General features: G+C 36.5%; 1 protein-coding gene across 1 annotated transcript in view; it reads left to right on the top strand.

Annotated features, from left to right (window-relative positions):
• Positions 1 to 294: 294 nt before the first annotated feature.
• The window catches only part of NF-YB11 (nuclear factor Y, subunit B11), a 39,639-nt gene continuing 17,525 nt past the window's right edge, over positions 295 to 22,408 (top strand). The window contains exon 1 of the mRNA XM_089385131.1: positions 295 to 669. Coding sequence (XP_089241257.1) covers positions 485 to 669 — 185 coding nt within the window. The 5' untranslated portion in view covers positions 295 to 484. The remainder of the gene's footprint in view (positions 670 to 22,408) is intronic.

The raw sequence follows: 22,408 nt of genomic DNA, 5'->3' as shown, positions 1-22,408 counted from the left end.
AATAGAGGTTAAAATTAAAAAATTAATTTAAAATTAACCCTTTTAAAGTTTTTCTAAGGAAGGTTTTAACAAAATTGTAATGTTGGAGTATTATTGTTTATAATAAAAGATAGATGCTCTTTCTTAAATATTGGTTTATAATCTATTTTGTTATTATAATAAATCCAAATTTGCAAATTCAAAATAAACCATAATTAATCCAAATTTCGAAATTTGTTAAAAAACACACCCCATCAAATGATATATCGTCGAAAACTTTAAAAAATGTATCTTTTTTAATTAGTTTTCTAGTATTAGGTTTAACTTCTGATAGGCTGTAGATCCCGATTTGAGTGCCGGGGCCTCTCAAATTTTCTTCCCGGCGCCCAAATTCCAGAAATTAAAACACAACGAAATTAAATTCCCGTGGAGGCAAAAACTAACTCTCACAACTACTGCCTGGGCTATTAGCAGAGCGGGCCGGGGTTTGAAGGCATTTGCTACAATGGCGAGCACCAGCGAGGTAGAGGACCTTCCGCGGGCCAACGTTAGGAGAGTGGTGAAGGGGAAGCTGAGCCAGCTAATGAAGGACAATCCTTCTTCCTCCGCCAAGGACATCGCCATTCACAAGGAGGCCCTTTTAGCTTGCTCCGAAAGTGCCCGCATCTTCATACACTACCTCTCTGCCACGTAAGTCAACTCTCTTCTTATATCTCAACTTGATCCTAAGTCATGACTTCATTCCATATGCAAGCCCAATTACAGTTATCTTCTTATTTTTAGCTACTATGCTATCCACCAAACTTACCATTTCTGTTCAAGTTGTGTTGGGGGGTTGATTTTTGACGGGTTTCATTCTCTGACAATTTGCTGGATAGACAGAGCCGAATTTGTCTCAGTTGTTGTGCTGAGAGTTCCGTACCCCCTCTGTCCCCTTAGTTTTGGCCTATCAGTTCGAATTTGATGGAGTCCTAAGAACGCCAAACAGAGTCAGAACCCCAATTCCCGAGTAATCTATTAGATTGTAATCTATTATATTGATATTCGGTTAGGACTTTTTGTGATCATACCTACATTCTGGTTTTACCGTTGCACTGGGTAAGTTATTAGCGAATTTATCATTTTTACTAATTCAAGAGCACGGGTATTCATGTGGAATGGATTCCGAGATAAGGATATATCACTGTAGTAAGATAGCTTGCAACATCACATATATAACAGTCAGAGGTCAATATTGGGATTATATTTCATTTTGTCAAAAAAAATTGGATCCCGTGGATTGTAACTTACACATAGCTTGGAGCAGTAGATTTGCCTCGTATTCAATAGAACTTAGTCACTGTCTTCTGCATGTAAATGAGCAAGGCTGTGCATGAACCTCAGGAGATCAGTATCCGTGGTGACAAAGGTGCCCTCCTTGGCGTCGGGTCCTTCCTTCCTGCATTCGGGCGCAGCCTTTGAAGAATGCTGCCCGTTATATTCCCTTTTTTTTCAGTGAGGAGTCAGCTGCAAAGTTTCCATCCAGTGTTCCGGCTTTGGAGGGTTCTAATCCAGTTTCTTCAATCAAGGGTGCTTCTTTTCCTTCAGTGATATCAGTTAAAGATGTGGTTATATCGGCCAATGGTTCTCAACCCTAACATTTGTCTCATGCTGGAAGATTCGTAGTGGAGAGATCAGGGCGTGTAAAAGAAGAAATTAAATCCCATAGTAATCCCTATGAGAGAGAAAAATCAATCTAATAGAAGTGGATTGAGATGGTTTTCAAATAGTTAAGAAGAGGTGAAAGACAAGACGTGGGGTGAAATTCAATCTGAAGCAAAGAGCTGCACGAACTTCCTCAGAAGACAAAGACCAATAAGCTATAAAAAAGTGGAAATTCTAAGGATCCCAACAAGAAAAAATTCTCTGCAGAAGGGTAGGGAAAAACAGGAGGGGAGAATCCAACAGTGATTTAGTTAATGAGACAAGACCTTATTTGTTCAAGTATCAGCAACAAAAAAAATCAGATTCAAAATGCAAGCAACTAATAGGGATAATAGGATTATTAGCTCAACTGCTCTACGTCATAGCTTCTCTGTCTGTTATACTGACGGGTATAGGTGTAGCAGCTTGTGGTTTTTCAATTTTTAATAAGGTTTTTGTTTATATGAAACTAATGAAAAAAATATTCAAGAATTACAAGGTAAGCCATCCATTGTCATAGCCACGGGACAAGTTAAGCATAATTAGTAATTACTAAGCAGATTAACTGTGAAACCGTGTTACTACGAAGCATGATAGACTATAGTCCATTTAATCATCATACAGAATTAACAGCAACCAGCGAGATAATCCAAGCAACTGAGCGCACACATGCCTAATAATGACTGAGAGGGCACAACCACACAGTTCTTCACCACTGCTCACTTGCTTGTTGGTAGGTCCTAATAGTCGTAGTCCTTTTGACTCCATCCATCTTTAGCAGATGCCTCGAGGAGCAAGGGATCTTAATTATTGACTTCTTTCATTATCACTGATTAAAGACTAATATGAACATATAAGAGGATGCTTACGTTGCCAGGGTTGTTTGTTGTTTACCTAAACACAATAGTTTTATCTATGTCAGTAAACCTATGCTTATGTGCTATTGAATATGTAAGCTCACAAACATAGATGACTTACATAGGGTACAGATTTTCTGTTCTGGTACACAACATTGTTGCATTGACTAAGTTTAACACTTTCCCTTGGAAATGGTGGATTTGTAAAGCCCAACACTTGCCTTGGGTGAGATTTGTCAAGTGGCTTTCTGTGGGGGTTATGATGGGGCCACCTTAGAGGCTCCTATCATTTCATTAGCCACGGAGATAATTAAGGAGTTTATTTATTATGTCTGACCAAGGAAGATAATAGTGTTCCATAGAAAACATTAATCAAAAGATGTTCCGAGATCCAGAGGAGGGGTGCATTCTCTTTATGCACTCATTTCCTTGACTAGTTACTATAGATGAGCTTATTGTTGAAGAAACACCTAATGAGCCCATATATAGAAAAATGTTAAATTGCTTATATGCATATGTATAATGTGGAATCATTCTATTTATTAATTCTAGCAACTCTTTAGTTACTTTATTAGCATTACTTAAAAGCGTATTCTCTATAGAAAATGAAAAGGATCGGTGTAATATTATTAACTCTTTAGTTACCCTACGAAATGTCATTACTGTAGTAAGACTAGAGGATATTTCAACAATTCCTCTCCCTCCTATATATGTAGAGCCTTTCACTGGTGGCATTCCCTTTGGAGTATGGGGTGTATTGCCTTAAAGGACTAATAAAGTTGCAAACTTGCTTTTCCATGGACACCTTCTCCACATGGTTTACAATCCACATGGCTTGGTTAGACATATCATTGAAATTGTTGATGGAAGACAAGGAGTGTTGAACAAGAGTATGTTTGTTTATAGCATGATTTTTGTTCTCTCCATAAAAATTATAGAGTCCTAATTTATAATAGTTTTCATGCAGTGTAGGAATCATAAAAAAAAGCCTAAGATAGCCTTTAGATAGCTTGAGATTGGCACTTTTCTTGGAGGAGCATAAGTATGTTTTATAGTGCTAAAGCACTTGAGATTTTGGACCAAACCAAAAAAAGGAAAGTTTCTTATTGCAAAAAGGACAAATGAGGGAAGCAATTCCATCTTTTGTAGTTGTGATCTATAATGGATAGACCTTGGAAGTTACAACCTAAAAAATTGAGGAAATAAGGTATTCTTGGCCTTCACCATCAAAATTCAAATTGTATTTATTTTGGTTAATGAGATAGACAGTTTAAAATTGGTATTCCACTTTCCACTTAACTTATCTAATGTTCTATATTGAGATCGACATAGTCATTCATTTATAAATATCAAATGATGAAAATATATTAAAGGGTGTGGCCTAGTTCAACTTGACTTCTTCTAGTGATAAAATTTTAGTCATGAAGGAATATATCTTTTATTTTTTGCAAAATGTCTTTATTTGAGTTCCTTAACTTATACTTTGCTTTTTTATTTGAACCACTCTTCTAATCTCTAGTTATTTATTCATGTAAGGTGCAAATAGTTTTAATTCCCTTTCTATAGAATTTCAGGGTCTTATAGCAAGGTATTTCTCCTAAGGAAACTCTTTGAACTAGAAAAATGTCATTTACCTATAGTCCTTGGATCGGGGTACTTTTTTTGGGAGAAATGTATTATCTTCACCCTATTGTGTATTAAGCATTCATAGTGATGAAGTTGGTACCTTGTCAACTTGTTGCAAGTTCCCCCCCTCTTCCATGTATTTTTGAATGGAGGATGATATTAACTGCTAGTTGCAATAGTTATTGGTAACCTTGTAGGACTTGGTGGGGATAGATCCCACGATCTTCTTAGTCATGATACCTTGGTAGAAAGGGTTGAACCAATTGAGTTATCACTTGCGGCTTGGTTTATGGGGTGTGTTTGTGTGTTCACAATAATTGAAGAAAATAGTTCAAGTTTGACTAAACACTGTGTCAACAATCAGTAGTTAACATCAATGCTAAAAAATTCTTGTTTAAATCATCTTTCAAATGCAACTTACTGTGCTCAATGTTGACTTTGTATGAGCAATATATGCCTCTTGGAGCAATGAGACCTCAAAGATCCATTTAGTGCAAAAACCAAGAATTTCATGGATTAACAACTTAGTCACAACATCGACAGCAGATCATATGCACAAGGACATATTATAGTTCTTTAAGTTAGGAGCTCATTGCAACTTATAGAATAAAAACTGGCACTCCAGGTCAATGTTATGCTCCTTACTGTGCAATGATTTTTTTAAGCAAAATGGGTCATTTATTACAAAATATCATGGTAAGCCTTTAGCATATTGCTAAACAAATTTTAAGAGGTTGGTTCTTGTCTATGCTTTATCGAAAATTGACATGTAGCTAGTCAAAATCACCATTATTGAGGAATAAGCTAGTCAACCATGTGCTTGGATTGGACCTACGAAGTCATTAAATAAAATATTTTAATCCAAAGGAAACCAAAACTCTAGTTCCCAATGAGAAGTCAAATTGCTTATATTTTGAGCTATATTCCACTGTTTGGGCCTATTCAAATCGTGTGCTGGGAAATTGGTAGGAACACATAATATTTTTTGGCATAAAGTAACTAAGTGAAGCAATTAAATGCTTAATTGTTCCCTTTACACCTTTGTGGTAATAAGTTGACAATGGAAAGGCGACCTTTGCCACATTGCGAAATGGAAATTTCTTTTTAAAGTAGCTTGTGTATTTTGATTAGGTTGGAGACATAAGTGGCAAGAAGAGTACTTTAGTGTTCTAATTTAGTTTGGGCTTGGATATGATATCTCGGTTCAACAGGAAGCAAGCAATAGTGGCACTTACTTCAATAGAGGCAAAGTACATGACAACCGATTGTGCTAATTGTGAAGCGTAGCCAATTTTGCTAGTTGTGAAGTTATCTATCTTTGCAAGGTATACTCTTTTACCTATAGAGTTGTATCAAACTCTCTTGAAATCCAGTGCTTCACAATCGCTACAAGCATAGAGATATTTGGTAGCATTTCCTTGGGGACAAAGTTTAGAAGGGTGTAGTGATCCTAGAGTATGTTCCTTTAGACTCATAAGCTGTATGCATTTTGACTAAGCCATTGGCAAAGGGGAAATTTGAGATGTTGAGGGAGAAACTTGGCTTGGTAGAGAACACCTCCTTTAGAAAGAGGGAGTGTTAGAGTTTTTGCTTGGTTTCTAGGTTGTTTTTTCTCATTTTTCATTGCATAGTAGTGACAATAGGTCCATATCATGACACAACATATCCATACCTCAAGATGTGAACAAAACTTGGATGATTGATGGGGTTAGAGGCAACACTAGTTGCGTTTAGAGGTGAGTTGTTGTTATGTAGAGGTCAGTTAGGAGTGCATGCCTCCAACATGCATGTGCCATTATCTAGTTCAGAACTAGTTTGGTCTAATCTTTTGTACAATTAGAGTTACTTCAATTTTGCATGCATTTCCATAATTAGCGAGGATGCATATGCTTGAGAGGTTTTTCCTAGTTTTAGGTATATGGCATAGGTCTCAAGGAGGGCATGCTTGTATGTATGCTTCAACTCATCATCTATTTGAGGTTCTCTTCTCTTGGTACCCTTATCCATTCAAGGAGTGTGCATTAGGCAATCAAATTAGGGTTAGGGTTTTGCATATGTTTAGGTTCATTGTATTTTTCCTCTTCATATTCTATAAAGGAGATGTAGGGCACGTCATTGTGTTGGTTGGAAAGTGTTAGGTTGGAGCTATTATGGTGTTTTTTATTTTATTTTTTATAGTGTTCAATAGAAGATAGATGTGATTAAGGGTTCAGATATGCATTTTTGTAGTTTGAATTTCCAATAGTATGTTTTTGAAACTTAACGTGCATATATATATTTATATATATTTTGTTTGATTAAGGTTTTAGTTTTTAAGGTATCTAGGTTTTTGTTAATATATTTAAGTGAAAAATTTGCTTACCATTGTCCAAAATTTAACATAAAGCAACATAGCTATCCCCTAATCAAACAACAATCTATAGATACATTAACTTACAAAAGCATACTATTGGAAATTACAAACAACACCAAAATTTAACATAAAACAACATAGCTATCCCTAAATAGTGATTTCCAAATGTGCATGAAAAGATGCAAAGATGTGTAGCAACATAGCTCTAGCCAACACCTTTCTTTCCAAACGTAATATGCATAATAAAAAACATCAAACCCTAAAAATATTTCTTCCAATAATATCAAGCTCAAAAGCATGGCATGCCAATAAGCGTAATTTTAGCAAATGGGAAGGTGACAAATACTTCTTCAAATTATGGGAAGTGGGTAATTGTTTGATGTCTTTTCCACTCTCTTCTAGTTGGGCTACAATTCCCCTTGTTTTCTTCAACTTCCAAAAACTCATGCAACCACTTAATTTCTGTTAATTGTTCATGCTTGATGTTATATGTTGGAGCCCATAACGGGGCCACTCAATATTAAACTAGGCTTAATTTTGACATGAGTAAATTCAATATATATTTTCCATCAAGAGGCCAATGTTAATAAAAAATTCCATTATGGCACTAAGGCTTTAGTTTCAAATGTTTCCACAAACACAATGCATAAAGCATAAATTATGTGATTAAAAGAAATTGAAGAATGATTCTAGAGGTTGTCAAAATTATTATATCACAAACGAGTGTCAAATTGATCAAGTGATTATTAAAGGAGAGATTTGAATATATTTGTTTCAATTATGCTCTAGAAAATACTTACAACATCCTTGGCCCCTCCATATACTCTATAAGACATAAATTTTTGTCTTCAATAGAATTTGATGTTCAAAAATCAAAGAATCATAATTTTTACACCTAGGTTTACCATGTGGCAAGTCCACAACAGGGCCACTCAATATTAAACTAGGCTTAATTTTGACATGAGTAAATTAAATATAATTTTCCATCAAGAGGCCAATGTTAATAAAAAACCTATTATGGCACTAAGTTAGTTTCAAATGTTTCTACAAAGACAATGCATAAAGCATAAATGATGTGATTAGAAGAAATCGAAGAATGATTCTGGAGGTTTTCAAAATTAGTATATCACAAACGAGCGTCAACTTGATCAAGTGATTATTAAAGGAGAGATTGAATATATTTGTTTCAATTCTGCTTTAGAAAATACTTACAATGTCCATGGCCCCTCCATATACTCTATAAGGCAAAGGAACTTTATCTTCAATAGAATTTGATGTTCAAAAACCAAAGAATCAAAATTTTTACACTTAGGTTTACCATGGGGCAAGCCTTCTAAGACTTTTCAACCTTCATCTCCTTTAAAGGCTATAATGTTCTATTTGGAACGTTTGGTGACTACTTGAGCTTTAATGTTTATTTATGATAGCTAGCCTTCTTGATACTCCTTGGACAGGAAACACATATTGCAATTAATCCTATAGAATCCTTTTTTGTCTTTCAAGATGGTTTATAGAATTGTGTAGTTGCATACTTATATTATACGCTCGATTGAGGAAAGCTAATAATTCAAAACATAAACATGTGTAGACTCTAGTACTTTCATATAGATGTAGAATTTCCTTTCCAACATCTTGCTCATTAGCAAAAACTTTTATCTTTGGCAAACCTTATTACGGATGAAACCTAGATTATAAAAGGAGGTTTTTTTTTATAATATGGGCTAAAGGCCTTTATATTAATTGGTACAAAAATTATTTTATGCCTTTATTTTATATAAAGCTAACGATTATGTCATAATTGGTAGACATTTAAATCATTTTTGCTTTCAATTTATTAAGCACAAGAGTTTGAGACATTGTAGTAGTAGACTAATCCTCTCACTTATGTTGCACTTAGATTGATGATCTTAGGAGAGAAAGCCCCATAATTTGGAAGACTTGCCATTTAGGTGGAGGAGAAGGTTGATCACATCTCATTCCTCTTGTGCCATTGCTCTATTTTTTTAGCAGGCAAGTACACACCTTCCTATGCCTACAAACTTATGTAGTATGGAAAGGGGTGGGGAGGAAGATGTGTCCACCCCTTCGCATCGTCACATTCTCTAACAACAGATATGTGGCATGATTATGTGCACACGAGGAAGTGCAAGCAAATAACAAGAAGAAAAACTTGCATACCAATAGCAAAGTAAACAACCATGAAATATGTTGACCCCTCCATGATGTGGCAAGTGGATGGGCCACATTGATGCAATCTCACCTAGAGCTCATTGCCACATTAAATGATGCCATCAAACATGTGAACTTTGAAGAATAAAATTAATATTTCTCAAAGAATTTAGAGTGTAGTGTTAAGGCCATGAATTCTTGTTTAAGCAACTTAATCAACACGAGTTCTTTGTTGATTGGTGGCCAATCATTTCCCCCATTGTAGTGTTATAATGATCAAACCAATGTTTTAAAACCGAGCTGATTTGACTTAGATTTAGCCTGGTTGACTGAGTCATACCCCTACTTGGATTGACTTGGTCAATTAATATGTTCGATGGCTGGTGCTGAGTTGGTCACTTACTCGAGGTTCGAGGCCAGACCAATCGAGCTCGATATAAACTGGCCGGCTTGGCGGCGGGGAATAAAGGTGGGCTAGGCAGACTTGAAATCAATTTTTTGTTGTTGTTTAAACTAATTCCTAGCCTTGTCTAGCAGTAGTGATTAGTGATCACTAGTTAGTATTTTGTATTAATGACTTGTAATCATGCATTTGTATTGTTTTGTTGTAGAGGCCATTTAGAGCCTCCTTAGTTATGTGTTTTTGTTCTGATTTGTATATATTACATGTTTTGGACGATGCACTAGGTACCATTTTTATATAATAGATATATTCATGAGCATACTTTGATCATATGTTGTCTTCTCTCTATTATTCTATTGCTTTGAGTTTCGAAACATGAATGAAAATCTTTAAAAATATGTTTTTTCATTAAAAAATAAATATTTAATGTACTTTTTACAAAGATCGAGTCATTGGAATCAACTAGTCCGAGTCGATACTGAGTCAGAGTTAACCCTCAGCTAGTGCCGAGTATGAGTTCGAGTTTTAAAACATTGGATCAAGCTAGGGTCAAATGTTCTTGGTGGAAAATGAGATGCAAAGGAACAGATATGTGGGGGAAGACCATTTGTTATACACAGATGGTCAGAGGTGGAGACTCGTGGAATTAATGCATGAAGGTATTGGAGGAACTATGGAGAGACCCAGAGTTATTTTAAGCTTTAATATTGCTAAAGAGACAATGGTGTGTTTAGGATATGAGTGTAGTCACTTGACTTGTTTAAGCTTTACATTGTGCTAAAATAGTTGGCTTGTGTTAAGCAAAAGGCTCTAGTTGTTCACAAGCCAATGCATAATAGATCCATAAGTAGAGGCACGACCAAAAACTAGTAGAGCAAAGGTCAATATATTGGTGACTCAGTGAATGAATATGAATTGTAATTTTGTAGTAGAAGCAAAATGTAGCTTAAATGCATTTGTTGTTATATAGATCCTTAATATCACTTGTTTTATTCTTCTTGAGGGTTTGTTTGTTTAGAGTGCGTGGTGTACTATGTACTCTTGTTTATATGTTGCTACATTTTGTACTGTTGGGATTCATATTTTTGATCTAGTAAGACAACACGTAAGAGAAAGACATTGAAGGCTAGAAATTTTAAAGTTTTATTTTGTTTAAGAAAATTGTAATTGTTAACATTGGGTGATTTTGACTTGCCCTTTGAAAATATAGATCAATTTCATATTGGAGTTCTTATTGCTTGTGGGATTTGTATAAACTAAACAACTACAGGCAAAGTTCTTAAATGACATAGACTACAAGAGTAACATGTAACTAATAAATTCAAAATGAGAATGAAAATATTGGAAATAATGTTACAAAATTTGGAGGAAAAGAATGAGGAGTTGAAAAATGAATTAGCAAGAGAATCAAACTCCTTGTTGTGATGATGACCAAGATAGAGTAGTGCAATGTGTAATTTTTGACAAGTGGAGAATTCTTTCTTAAAGAGTTTAATTTTGTTGCGCAAAACACCTAAATCACTCACATCCCAGTATTAGAAACTTATGGAAACTTCTTGGAAACCCTTAAGTGCCCACAAGAGGCATGAGATCCATAAGAAGTCTAAAGAATATTGATTTATGGAAAATGAAAAATTAACTTCTAATATATTTCTAAACCTACCTACAAATTAAGCTATCATTCTTACATATATATATATATATATATAGATAGATAGCGAGAGAGAGAGAGAGAGAGAGAGAGAGAGAGATCAATTCCCTCGATGTACATATTGGGGAAGGGGTCATGTTTCAAGTGTTTTCATTTTCAAAACTAGCTCCAAGACATTTTGCTCAAAAGAAAAAATGGGAAAGAAGGTGAAAGCATAAGAAAGAAGTAGAGTGAATGAACCATCGGATAAACCCTCCTCGAGATAATCAACCTTCATTAAATAGACACATCCTCCAAAAATCTCTACCATAATTATTTAATCGATTAGATAGGATAATTAATCGAATTATCCTCCACCCAAACAATGGCCACCATGCAAAAGTCAAACTCTAGAGTAAAAGGTTGGGGTGCGTGATTTGTCTGCTAAATTCAATTTGAGATATGAAGAAAATCTCCTAAAAGAGGCCATCATCGTGGCATGAATGGCAATTGAGACACATGAGTCAAATTGCAGTTAAAAACATGTATTAAATTGGCTTTCATTGATGATCTTGTCTTGGGAGATCTCAAATCATATTTCCCATAATTGTGCCCTCCATGTTGTGTTTAGGTTAGAGATTAGAATGGGAAATACCACAAATATCACTGCTTTTCGTGGTTGTCATGTATGCATAAGATTGAAGTCAATCCCCTCTAATGATGTGACCTCTATGTTGTTGTCACATGTTGATTTGGAATGAACAAATTGTTGAAGGAAATGTAACTAGGTTCGGTCTTCATAAATGTATTTTTGATATTTGTATTTATTCAAGAAAAGAAATATTATTTTTATAATATATGTCAATGAGTTTCTTGCTCATTGAAATAGGTCTAGCACTATTTAAAGTGCTATAGGTGAGTCAAATAGTCAAAAGAATAAGTTGAAGACCTTAAGGGCATGTTATACTTTGTATTTATATGTATTATGGTAAAGAGAATACCTCCAAGCAAAGTCACAAGCATCCTCCAAGCAACAACATCCCTGAAAGAAGAAATCCGAAGCATAAGAGTAGTCCTCAAGTTGGCCTACAAACAAGTTTTTTGGTTGGCCTCAAGTCTGTTTAAAAGAAGGAGCAAACACCTATATATAAGGGTCATACTCCACTCCAGTAGAACGCATGGATAGCTCTGAAATCAGCACAAAAACCGAGGAAGAAGAAGGGTGATCAAAAGACAAGAAAAGGAGCCTCTAGTGCAATGTACAAGGAAGAGTCTAACCCTAGAAAACAGTCACACGTGTGAGAAACAAACCTCTTCTTGCAATCAAAACAATACTATTATTACAATCACATAGTATCGTTGGTTGGGCTATCTAAGCAGGCCTATAAGGCCCCTCACTCAAGCATAGAAGGAGCTCTCACAAGCAAAGAAGAAAGAGGTCTACACCATAGAGAAAACAGTCACATGTGCGAAGGTAAAGAGGCTGTCCCTGCTGTCATAACAACCCTCCCATTACAGTCTTACAAGTTCATTGATTGGTGAAGACAAGAAAGGAATCTTCATATGAAAAGGGTCTCATCAAAGGCATCTTCTCTAGAGCAAGTACAACAAGGTTACTAACAAGTTGAAAGAAGAACGAAGTGCCGGAAGTAGGAGGACGAAGTGCTGGGGTATATGGTGCAGAAGGGAGTGAGGACTTGACTTGTGCTTGGAGGATCTCTTTGTCAGGGGTCTAGGGTTTGGCATTGATCAATAGAAGCTTCAATAAGAAAAATTCACTAAAGGGTTTTCCTCTCAAGAGAAGAGAGGTTTTGGCCCTGGCAGAGAGCCAATATCTTGTGTTCTTGTTCTTATGTTCTGGTAGCAGTTTGATGAAGCGCACACACATGCATTAATAAGCAGAAGAAGAAAGATCAAGCTAACAAGAAAAGTAAAAAGATCCACAAATTGTTATCAAGTAACGAAGAATCACACTACACTACTTTGCGCAAGATTTTTCAACATGGTATCAGAGGGTAGGTAACACATCAAGGAAAGGGCAACTCAAGAACACTCATCAAGGGAAGCATCTACAAAGTTGAAGCATCAAGCCTAGAAGTCTCAATCACTTAAGGAACAAGAAGGGTCTACAGTCCATGAATCATCAAGGAGGTCTACAAAGCAAGAAGAAGAGCCTTACATAAAGGCACCTACAAAGAAGAGTAGATTGAAGCAGGACCTACATCAAGTTACAAGTCTTCAAGCAAATCTCATCACCAAGCAAGTTCACTTGGAGAAGACAACTTGAAGAACATCAAGATCCAGGGAAGACAAGCCATCAAGCCTTCAAGGAGGAAGCAAATCCATTACATCTCAAAATCTATCAAGTACATGCCCCCTTCTGAGCATACATCAATGTCTTTTTGCAAGGAAAGCAATAAATTGGTAGGTACCAATAACTTTCTTGCATGGAAGAAGAGGACTGATCTACTTCTCTAGGGGAATGAACTCCTAGAACATGTCAAAGGGAATATCACTATCCGTGCTAAGGAACAAACTCAAGCCTGAGCTAGGTACAATAAGGATGAGACAAGAGCTCAAAGGATTTTGATAGAATCAATCAAAGACTCTCTCATTCCCTATGTCTCCAAATTTGAGACATCAAAAGAAATTTATGATAAGCTAGTAGAGCTATTATCGGTATCCACAATCAGAGAAGTAATATCTTTGAGGAATGAATTGTACAAGATGAAGATAACAAAGGAAGGAATAGCTCCCTACTAAATGAAAATCTCTGAAATGAGAGATCAACTTCAAGAGCTTGGGGAAGTCATGTCTGACAGAGAGATACCAACTGTAGTACTCAATGCTCTACTTGAGGAGTGGGGAAACTTCACATCAAGCATATATGCCAAGAAGTAAGCAACCACTCTCAGTGAAATGTGGTCTATATGCAGAACATAGGAAACCAAACTTAAGGCAAAGGAAGATGTGGGATCAAAGGAGAAAGCATTTGCTACCATGACCAAGAGAAAGGGTAAATTTGGCAAGTTTGGTCCACGGAGAACAAACAACAAAGACATGTCCAAAATCCAATGTTTTGGATGCCAAGAATATGGACACTACAAAAGGAATTGTCCTAAGCCTAAGGAGGACAACAACAACAAAAGAAAGAGGGAAGAAGCTCACATAACTCAAGAGGTGAAAGAAGAAGGAAAGAAGCAAAAGAAGGAAGATCCTTCGGATCTCTACTATGACCAGATCAAACTCTTTACTTCTAGATTTCTTTTAAAGTTTTGAGTAAGATAGGAGCATGTAGGAATAGATTAAAATTGCTTGGCTAGTAACATCCTCTAGAATTTAGAAGCATGATGTACATAGAATTCTAGATACTCATGAAGATGTAGCATTTATGATAAGAACAAAAATGCATAAGTAGAAATATCTTCTAGAATATAGGAGCATGGCAGATATAGCTCAAGATATTCATGTAGAAGAAGCATACCTAGTATAGGACCTCATACATGATGAAAGGAAAATTGATCATGATTAAGAATCTTAGAAGACCTCCATCATCAAAAGAAAAGAAACATTTGCAAGGCAAGGGTCTTTAAGATCCTTTGATGGAATCTTCAAAAGAAGGTTCATGGACCAAAGTAGATGTCTCATTGGGAATCCCATTCATGGGATTCAAGAAAAGGATGATATGCAGGCAAGCTAAGATGAAGCAAGAAGGGCCACACCAAGGTCAATCAAATGAAGCCAGGATGATCAAAGAAGAATCAAGATGAGGTATGTATGCATCAAAGTTTAAGTCATGTTATCATTTGTATATTATTGAGTCATGGGTATAGTTCTATAACATGATCAAGCATGAAAGAATCTCTTTCACCAAGAACATGCTCGAAGGCATGTACCACAATGCAATGAAGTTCAACAAAAGAATACGCTCACATAAGGAGCATAAGATTGCTGACTAAGAAGCAAGAAGAAATGCTGACAAGTCTAGAAAGCAAGCAATGAAGGAATGCTCTCTCAAGAAGCATAAGATGGTTGACCTATCTAATAAGAAGCTAATGAAGAAAGAGATCAAGCATGTGGAAGAACACCATGATCACCGAGAATCACTATCTGACAAGATACTTTGAAGATATCTCCCGAAAGAAGGCAAGATAACTCTGATAAAGAAAAAAAGGACCCTTGACACCTATGAAGGCCTTGGAGATATAAAAGGTGCAGAGAACTGATTCTACTCTACAGAGATGTCGTGACGAAGAAGCCATCCAACAAAAGAAAAAGCAATGTTGAAGCAATATTGGGATGAAGTCATAATGCGCTACTAGGTCAAAGCATGTAAACAAGCAAGTACAATGAAGTATTCATGAGAAGAATATTCCGAAGCATGGACAAGATGACAAAGGAGTAGCCAAGATGACAAGAAAAACTTGATGTATGACATGAAAGCCACTTTCCACGAAGGAAGCAATGACATGACAAACCAGGAAGGAAAGTGATCGATGGATGGTGCCCTACCTAGAAGAAGTTCGAACAGAGACTTCACGACATCAAAGAAAGGAAGGAGATCAAGCAACTGAAGGACCCAGAAGAAGAAGTTGCTAATGTATGAAGGAGTCCCTAGTTAAGAGGGAGCTCTGACAGGTCCTTGATCAAGAGGGAGTTTTGGATCACCCCTGATTACAAAGGAGTGACAATTGTCCTTTCCATTTCATGGGTCATGCACTAGACCAGGACTAATAGCCGTAAGTCTAGATGAAGGCCATGAATGGAAATGTAGACACAAGATAAACACTACATTCTTGTCTTTACTTGGGAAGAAAGAATGGGAGGATTGGGTAATCATTTGGCATCCAATACTCTTTGAAGATGTGTAGGGCATCCAAGACAAGAGTAGGCAAGAGGACCGATATTCTTTAAGGGCTGGGAACCCAAGATAAGAATAGTCTTAGAAGGTCATACTCGGAGAACACCTAGGTGGGTATGTACCTTGAGAGACAATGATGAAGGTGTCTAGAAATCATTGGTCTCGCCAGCGTTGTAGCTCATGGTCTCGTAAAGAGATGGAGTTGTTAGTCAAGGCCTTGCATTATGACAATGCAGATGGATATGATGCTATAATAGATGGATTACTAATCCAATTTCTGTTATGTGAATTCTTCAAGATTGATAATAGCCAAACACCTTGGTATATGAATACCTCCCTAGTTAAGAGGGAGTGTTGAAGGAAATGTAACTAGAACACATATATAGCTCTGAAATCAACGCAGAAAACGAGGAAGAAGAAGGGTGATCAAAGAAGAAAGAGGTCTACACCATAGAGAAAACAGTCACACGTGCGAAGGTAAAGAGGTTGTCCTTGTTGTCATAACAACCCTCCTGTTACAGTCTTACAAGTTCATTGATTGGTGAAGACAAGAATGGAATCTTCATATGAAAAGGGTCTCATCAAAGGCATCTTCTCTAGAGCAAGTACAACAAGGTTACTAACTAGTTGAAAAGAAGAACGAAGTGTTGGGAGTAGGAGGATGAAGTGCCGAGGTATATGGTGCAGAAATGAGTGAAGACTTGACTTGTGCTTGGAGGATATCTTTGTCAGGGGTCCAGGGTTTGAATTGATCAATAGAAGCTTCAATAAGAGAAATTCACTAAAGGGTGTTCCTCTCAAGAGAAGAGAGGTTTTGGCCCTGGCAGAGAGCAAATATCTTGTGTTCTTGTTCTTATGTTTTGGTAGCAGTTTGATGAAGCACACACACATGCATTAATAAGCAGAAGAAGAAAGATTAAGCTAACAAGAAAAGTAAAAAGACTCCACAAATTGTTATTAAGTAACGAAGAATCACACTAAACTACTTTCCCCAAGATTCTTCTACACAACCCTGAACAAATCACCTCAATGAATGTGTCTTTCTTGTTGTAGATAGCATTGGAAAATGATAAAAACAAATTTTGTAGTAAACTCAGGATTAAGGTGCCCTTTATGTTGATTTTTGGGAGTGTAAATAAGCTAGAAGTGAAGTTGTAGGAAAGACTTGGAATCATCGCGTAATAGTCCTAGAGATGCTAGGAAATGTGGAAATTGGTACAAAATGGCTTTAAAACATTGTTGGTTGTATTTTATGACATTTCCCAATTCGGAAATGTTGTATGGCATGTGCAATGTCATTTCCAATCCATTTCAGTGAAAAGAAGTTAAATTTCCATAGATTTTTTTGTTGGTTTGTGGGCCTGTCCAAGTGCTTATGAAGGGTGTGGTACCCTTAGATAGCTTAAAAACATTATCAGAAAGGGGAGCACCTATGGTTTTATTCATGTCGTGGAATACAATATTTTGGGATTGCAAAAGGATGAGGATCTCGTATTTGTGTATTCAAACTAGGCCTTGTGTTTTGTGTGGTTGAAGAATATACAAGTGGACCTCATAAAGACTAAGATGTCAATGCAAATTGCCTTGTCTTGAAACTCCCTTTTGCTGCTCTTGATATTGGTGGTGATGCAATTGGAAGTGTAGCTATCTCTTCTTCTAGTCCATCCTCTAGTTCTACTAAACAAGCATTATGTCTTATTTTTGTTGATGAGAATGTGATGGATATGTAATTGTACTTGTATTGAGCTTATGTTTGATTTCATTTAGCCTTATGTATAAAGGCTGTTTTTAGGCTCATAGCCTCATTTGTAAAGGCTAATTTTGGATTTTGCATCATCTAATCATCTGTGGGAGTTAATATAGACATGGTTTTCTTTCTAAAATATCGTTTCTATATCATTCTAATTTTCTCACAAGATAATTGTTATTAAAAAAATTGGATATCTATATATATATTTTTTGTATTTAATATGCCACATTTCTCCTAACTTACCCATTTTGTGGGGGTCATAATTCTAGGTGTTCCCGTGTAGAAAACTAGTAGATATTTCCACATTTTGTGCAACTTAGAGTTGAAACAATGTGAGGAAGGAAATGACCAAACCATGAAAATATTACAAGGAGAGTGGTATACTAAAGGAGCCATGTTAGCCAAACTTTGAGAAGGTTGTGAAGAGTGAAGAATCAAGAAGCACCTTCCACTTCAAGAAGGTTTACTTTTTTCACAAAAGATACATGAGACATGATTTATTCGAGTATGGCATGTACTCCATTGGAAGCCCTTTCTCAAATTAAATCAACAAATGTGTCTTTTGCTCTTCTTGAGATGCAAACCAAGGGAATAGGCCTTGAGTTGTTGAAGAAGACGAGCTATTTTGGCCAAGGACTTGGTAGCAAGTATGAAGGTTTGAAAATCTCATTGAGGCAATGACTGGCCCTTAGTATGAAGGTTAGGATATCTAGGTTGTGTGGTGACAGTGGGTGAATTCTCCCATGTAGTGCAAGGCAATGTACATTTTGAAGAGAACGAATGTAAGCCTCTTCTAAAGCGAAACAAATGAGATTCCAACACCAACCAACACATTTTTGTGAAGGCTAAAGCTACTTTAGAGAGAGAGAGCAACTTGCAAATAATGAGGAAGCATAAGATAGGAAAGAGCCACTCCACCCTTGTGCAAGCTCGGGAAAGGGAAACAACACGGTGTCTCAAACATCTCTCATGCACTAATGATTGGACATCCAAGCAAGCGAGTAAACAAGCCCAAGGACACCCCACAAGTATGAAAAGAAGAAGTCTTCAATTTTTTTATCACTGCAAGTGAAGAGGGTATAAGGCATATCAATATTGGGTTTCTCTTTCACATTCTTTTTGTGGATTGGGTAACTATATTGAGGCTATATGCTGAATGAAGAAAGCCTTTTGAGAGCCCAATTTTTCTAAGGAGGTTGTAAAGCCGCCTCTCCATATCAACTAAAAGATAGAAGAGGAAACAATGAGAGTAAAAATGCATAGCTACCTAAGAAGGGAAAGGATCACTTTCCTCGAACAATGGCAAAAATTTAAGATGATTGAATATTGGGATGTGAATTGTTGGAAACTCCATCTTGTGTGTTAGCCCAAAAATTGAAAGGCAAGCTAAAGAAGAAATGGATAGGCAAGATGAAGGGGAATGAAGTAGAGAATGCACCAACTTTCCAAAGGGTTGCAACAAGGGAAGAAGTTCAGGTTTCCAAGAAGGACGCAAGTGGAACAAAGGCTCCATGTGGACAACATTATCACCAATGTTGACCTATAGACTGTTGAAAAATGTGTAACTAGGTTCGTTCTTCATAAATATGAAATGTACTTTTGATTCTTGTATATTGTAAAATGAAAGAAAAATTATTATTGCTATTTTGAAGCATGGGTTTCATGCTCAAGCTCTTTTATTTTAGAGATCAAGCACCCATTGAGTGCTTTTAGGGTTTGTCTTAGGTCAAGAAGTCAAAAGAGTCATTGTCATATGTTGAAGACCCCATCAGGCACATTGTAACTTGTAAAAATAATTATTTTTGTATTTAAAAGTGTCAAAATACCCTCCAAGACCAAGTCGGCCTGCCAACTAAGAAGTTGGCCTAATTTGAGAAGGCATGTTTGCAATTTCAAAGGTATCCCAACAAAGTACGATAGTCGTGATCATTTCATGCATAGAAATATCCTTAAACTTTGGAAATGTTGGATGAATAGAGGCTTATGGTAGTTTGCCAAGAGTTCAAGGCCTCGTTCTGCTTAAGAACTGAATTCATTAGTAATTGAGTTTGAAGGGAAGCATGTTCTCACATGGCTATGGATGGTGAGAAAGACACTGTAGCGCAATTTTTTATTGTTTGTGTTGAATCTACACAAGATTAAGAAATATTTCTATGTTTAAAGAGGATATTTGACAACAAAATTTAAGGAGTCAGTCATAATATATAGTCACACATCCTAGGGAGAGATTCATGCTAGCAGTGTGCTCTATTTTGGGCATGCTTTTTGACTTAGATTCACACTTGTAAGAACTCGAGAATAGTTGATTATCAGACTTGCTCTTTGTTGCAATCTTTAGGTCAATGTTTGAAGTTTGATGATGTACATATAAAAAGGAAATGATGAAGAGGAAGGTATATCAACAAAGTATAGAAATTGCCAAGGAATATGATGAAAGGTGCAACTTAACCGTGGAAAAACTCATAAAACCGCAAACAAATAAGGCCTAATGATGGGTTAGTCGTCTCTTAATGAAGTGCACTTAAATTTTGGACATCATGTGTATATACGTGTGCAAGCTTCTCTCAAGAAATTATAATTCAATCGTCAATCGATGTACAAGATAAATGATGATAAATGATGAGTCGACCTATTCATGAAGGAATTGGAGTCGACCTACATTTGGTTTAAAGATGACTTGTAAGTAGAAGTAAAGCTAAGTTGACTTGTTCACCATGGGAACTTGAGTCTTTGAATACATGGGGGTCTAGTTTCAATATCATTTGATGGTTGAATGGCACATCTTGGGGGCATTACTTAACACCATTTGTGGAGATGCCCCATCACTGGGGATTTTTGGATGTTGAGTAATTTCATTGAAAGCTTGAGTGCCCACTTTGGGACTTGTCACAAATATTTACTTGCAATTGAAAACATTGCTCGCTGACCTTTAGAGGACTAGAAGAATCACTTTGAATGGAGACTTGGGGCTTTTGTTTACATGTTTTATGGAGGTCTTTGAGGATCAAGTATTGCATGTTGGCAACTGATATGGATGGGTCAAACCCCTATTAATGAAGGTGTCTTATCATTGGAACATGTGTCTACATTTGGAGGGCCTTTGTAGGTCACTATGGTGCTTTGGAAGTCATCCTTGGAGGAGAGGCCAAACCCCTTAGGGGCTTGTGTGTCAACTTTGGAGGGTTTCATGGTAAGTTTGAAGGCTAATTAAAGGATACTTGTGTGTTGAAGGGCCTTTGGAGGTTGGATACTACACCAAAACCCCCTTGTGCCTCTCATTAGTGGAGATAGGTCACCTTTTGAGGGCTCTTCTTCTTTTGCTTTGTACATGTGGCGTGGCTGCCCCTCAATTTATGTAATTTAGTTTAACTAATTGAAGAATAGGGCCTTTTGTCCCTCCATAGTCTAGAATAGGGATTTTGGCTTAGAAATTATTATTTTAATTTTAAAGCAAGTTGAGCGCCTCCTCGATAAGTAGAGGTGCACTTCCTCTCATTTTCTTATGGTTGGATCGGGGGAGAATTCCTTTAGCAAGTCTGAAATTTCTTGCAATTTTCTCTTTTTATGATTTGGCTATTTATGTATAGTTGAGAGACCTCTTGGATTGACCATGTTGATGGGGATTTCTATCTTTTCTTGGATGGATATTGGTGAAACTTGGGTGAATGCATGATAATCTAAGTTGGACTTTCTTTATCTTGGTTATGTTTATGGATGATGGAAATTAAGTATTAAGCAAGTGGGCATGGTATTTTATTTTTGTTGTTCCTCTTAACAAATTCTTCTTCCAAGTCTTTATGGAAGGAGCAGGTCGGTTCCTTCCCTTATCTCATCCTTGAAGATTGAAAAGTCTAGTGATAGAGAGTGGACTTACCCTAGCCTAGTGAACCTAATTTTACTCTAATCCTCTTCAAATGTGTTGATCTTTGACCCCATATGCCCCAAAACTATATTGGCAAGCTAAGGCATTGATCTTCTATCCTCCCATCACTTTATTTTATGGCTAAATATTTTATACCATTTTATTTGGGTATACTCTCCAAAATCGTCTTATAATTTCTTAATTGTGTGTTTGGGGATCTTTCTTTTGAGCTCAATTCTTGAGATTACATTCAAAGCCCTAAAACCCTTGCAATCCTATCTTTTGGAGAACTCCCCTTGAGTTGGAGGAGAGTCGTCCAGAAGTGAGTAGAGGGTTGGTGAGGTGATAATGCCCCCTCTTGAATTACATGGGGTCTTGTAATTGAGCTTTTGGACTTTTTCTCTAGAAGTGCGAGATTTTGCTATAACCAGCCACCTTGTTGCTACTTTAGTGCAAGCTCGTTACCACATGAGATGATGTCATCAAGCATGTGTATATTAAAATTAGTATTTCTCCAGGAATTTGGAGGGTATTGGAAAGGCCATGAATTATTGGTGAAACAATGTAATTAATACAAGTTTTTTGGTGATTGGCAACCAACTATTTTCCTAATTGCAATTCTATAATGTTTGAAGTAGGCTCAGATATTCTTGGAGGAAACATAAACATAAAGGATTGGGTAGTTAGGGGAAGATCATTAGAATTTGTTGAAGCTAGATAGTTAGAGATGCAAAGCCATGGAAACAAGGCATGAAGGTATTGCAAAATTTGTGGAGAGGTCGAGATACCATAATACCCACATATCATATGACCGTATCAACTTTCATGTCATTTGAATTCGAGTACATTTTGATGTTTGGTAAAATTTCAATCACAAATAAAGCTGGCTAGGTTTATTGTTTCTAGGTTGGTTTTTGCAAAACAATGGTCAAGGATTGATTTCTCGACAAACTGAAATTGGAATCACATAATACAAAAATGTCTAAGCAGAGGATGAAAGCATATTTGAAGATGGTAAGAAGATGCTAAACAATAAAACTGCGTGCTTCGTAAAGAAGGAACTCTTTGAGATCTTAGTTACATTGGTGCTACTGATGGTTGCAACTTGCAAGCCTCGGGGAGGTAGCCTATCAAAGAAACACTATTGTTAAAGTAGGGGTCCATGTTGAAGAATGTAACTAGGTTCAGTCTTCATAATTATATTTGAGTCATAATGAAATGTATTTATCAAAAGA

This window comes from Pinus tabuliformis, chromosome Q (genome assembly GCF_031772625.1).
Source record: "Pinus tabuliformis cultivar Carrire ecotype Pingquan chromosome Q, CPIR1, whole genome shotgun sequence".
Taxonomy (NCBI): Eukaryota; Viridiplantae; Streptophyta; class Pinopsida; order Pinales; family Pinaceae; genus Pinus; species Pinus tabuliformis.
The sequence above is the reverse complement of the archived record's forward strand: the minus strand, read 5'-3'. Positions and strand labels throughout refer to the sequence as shown.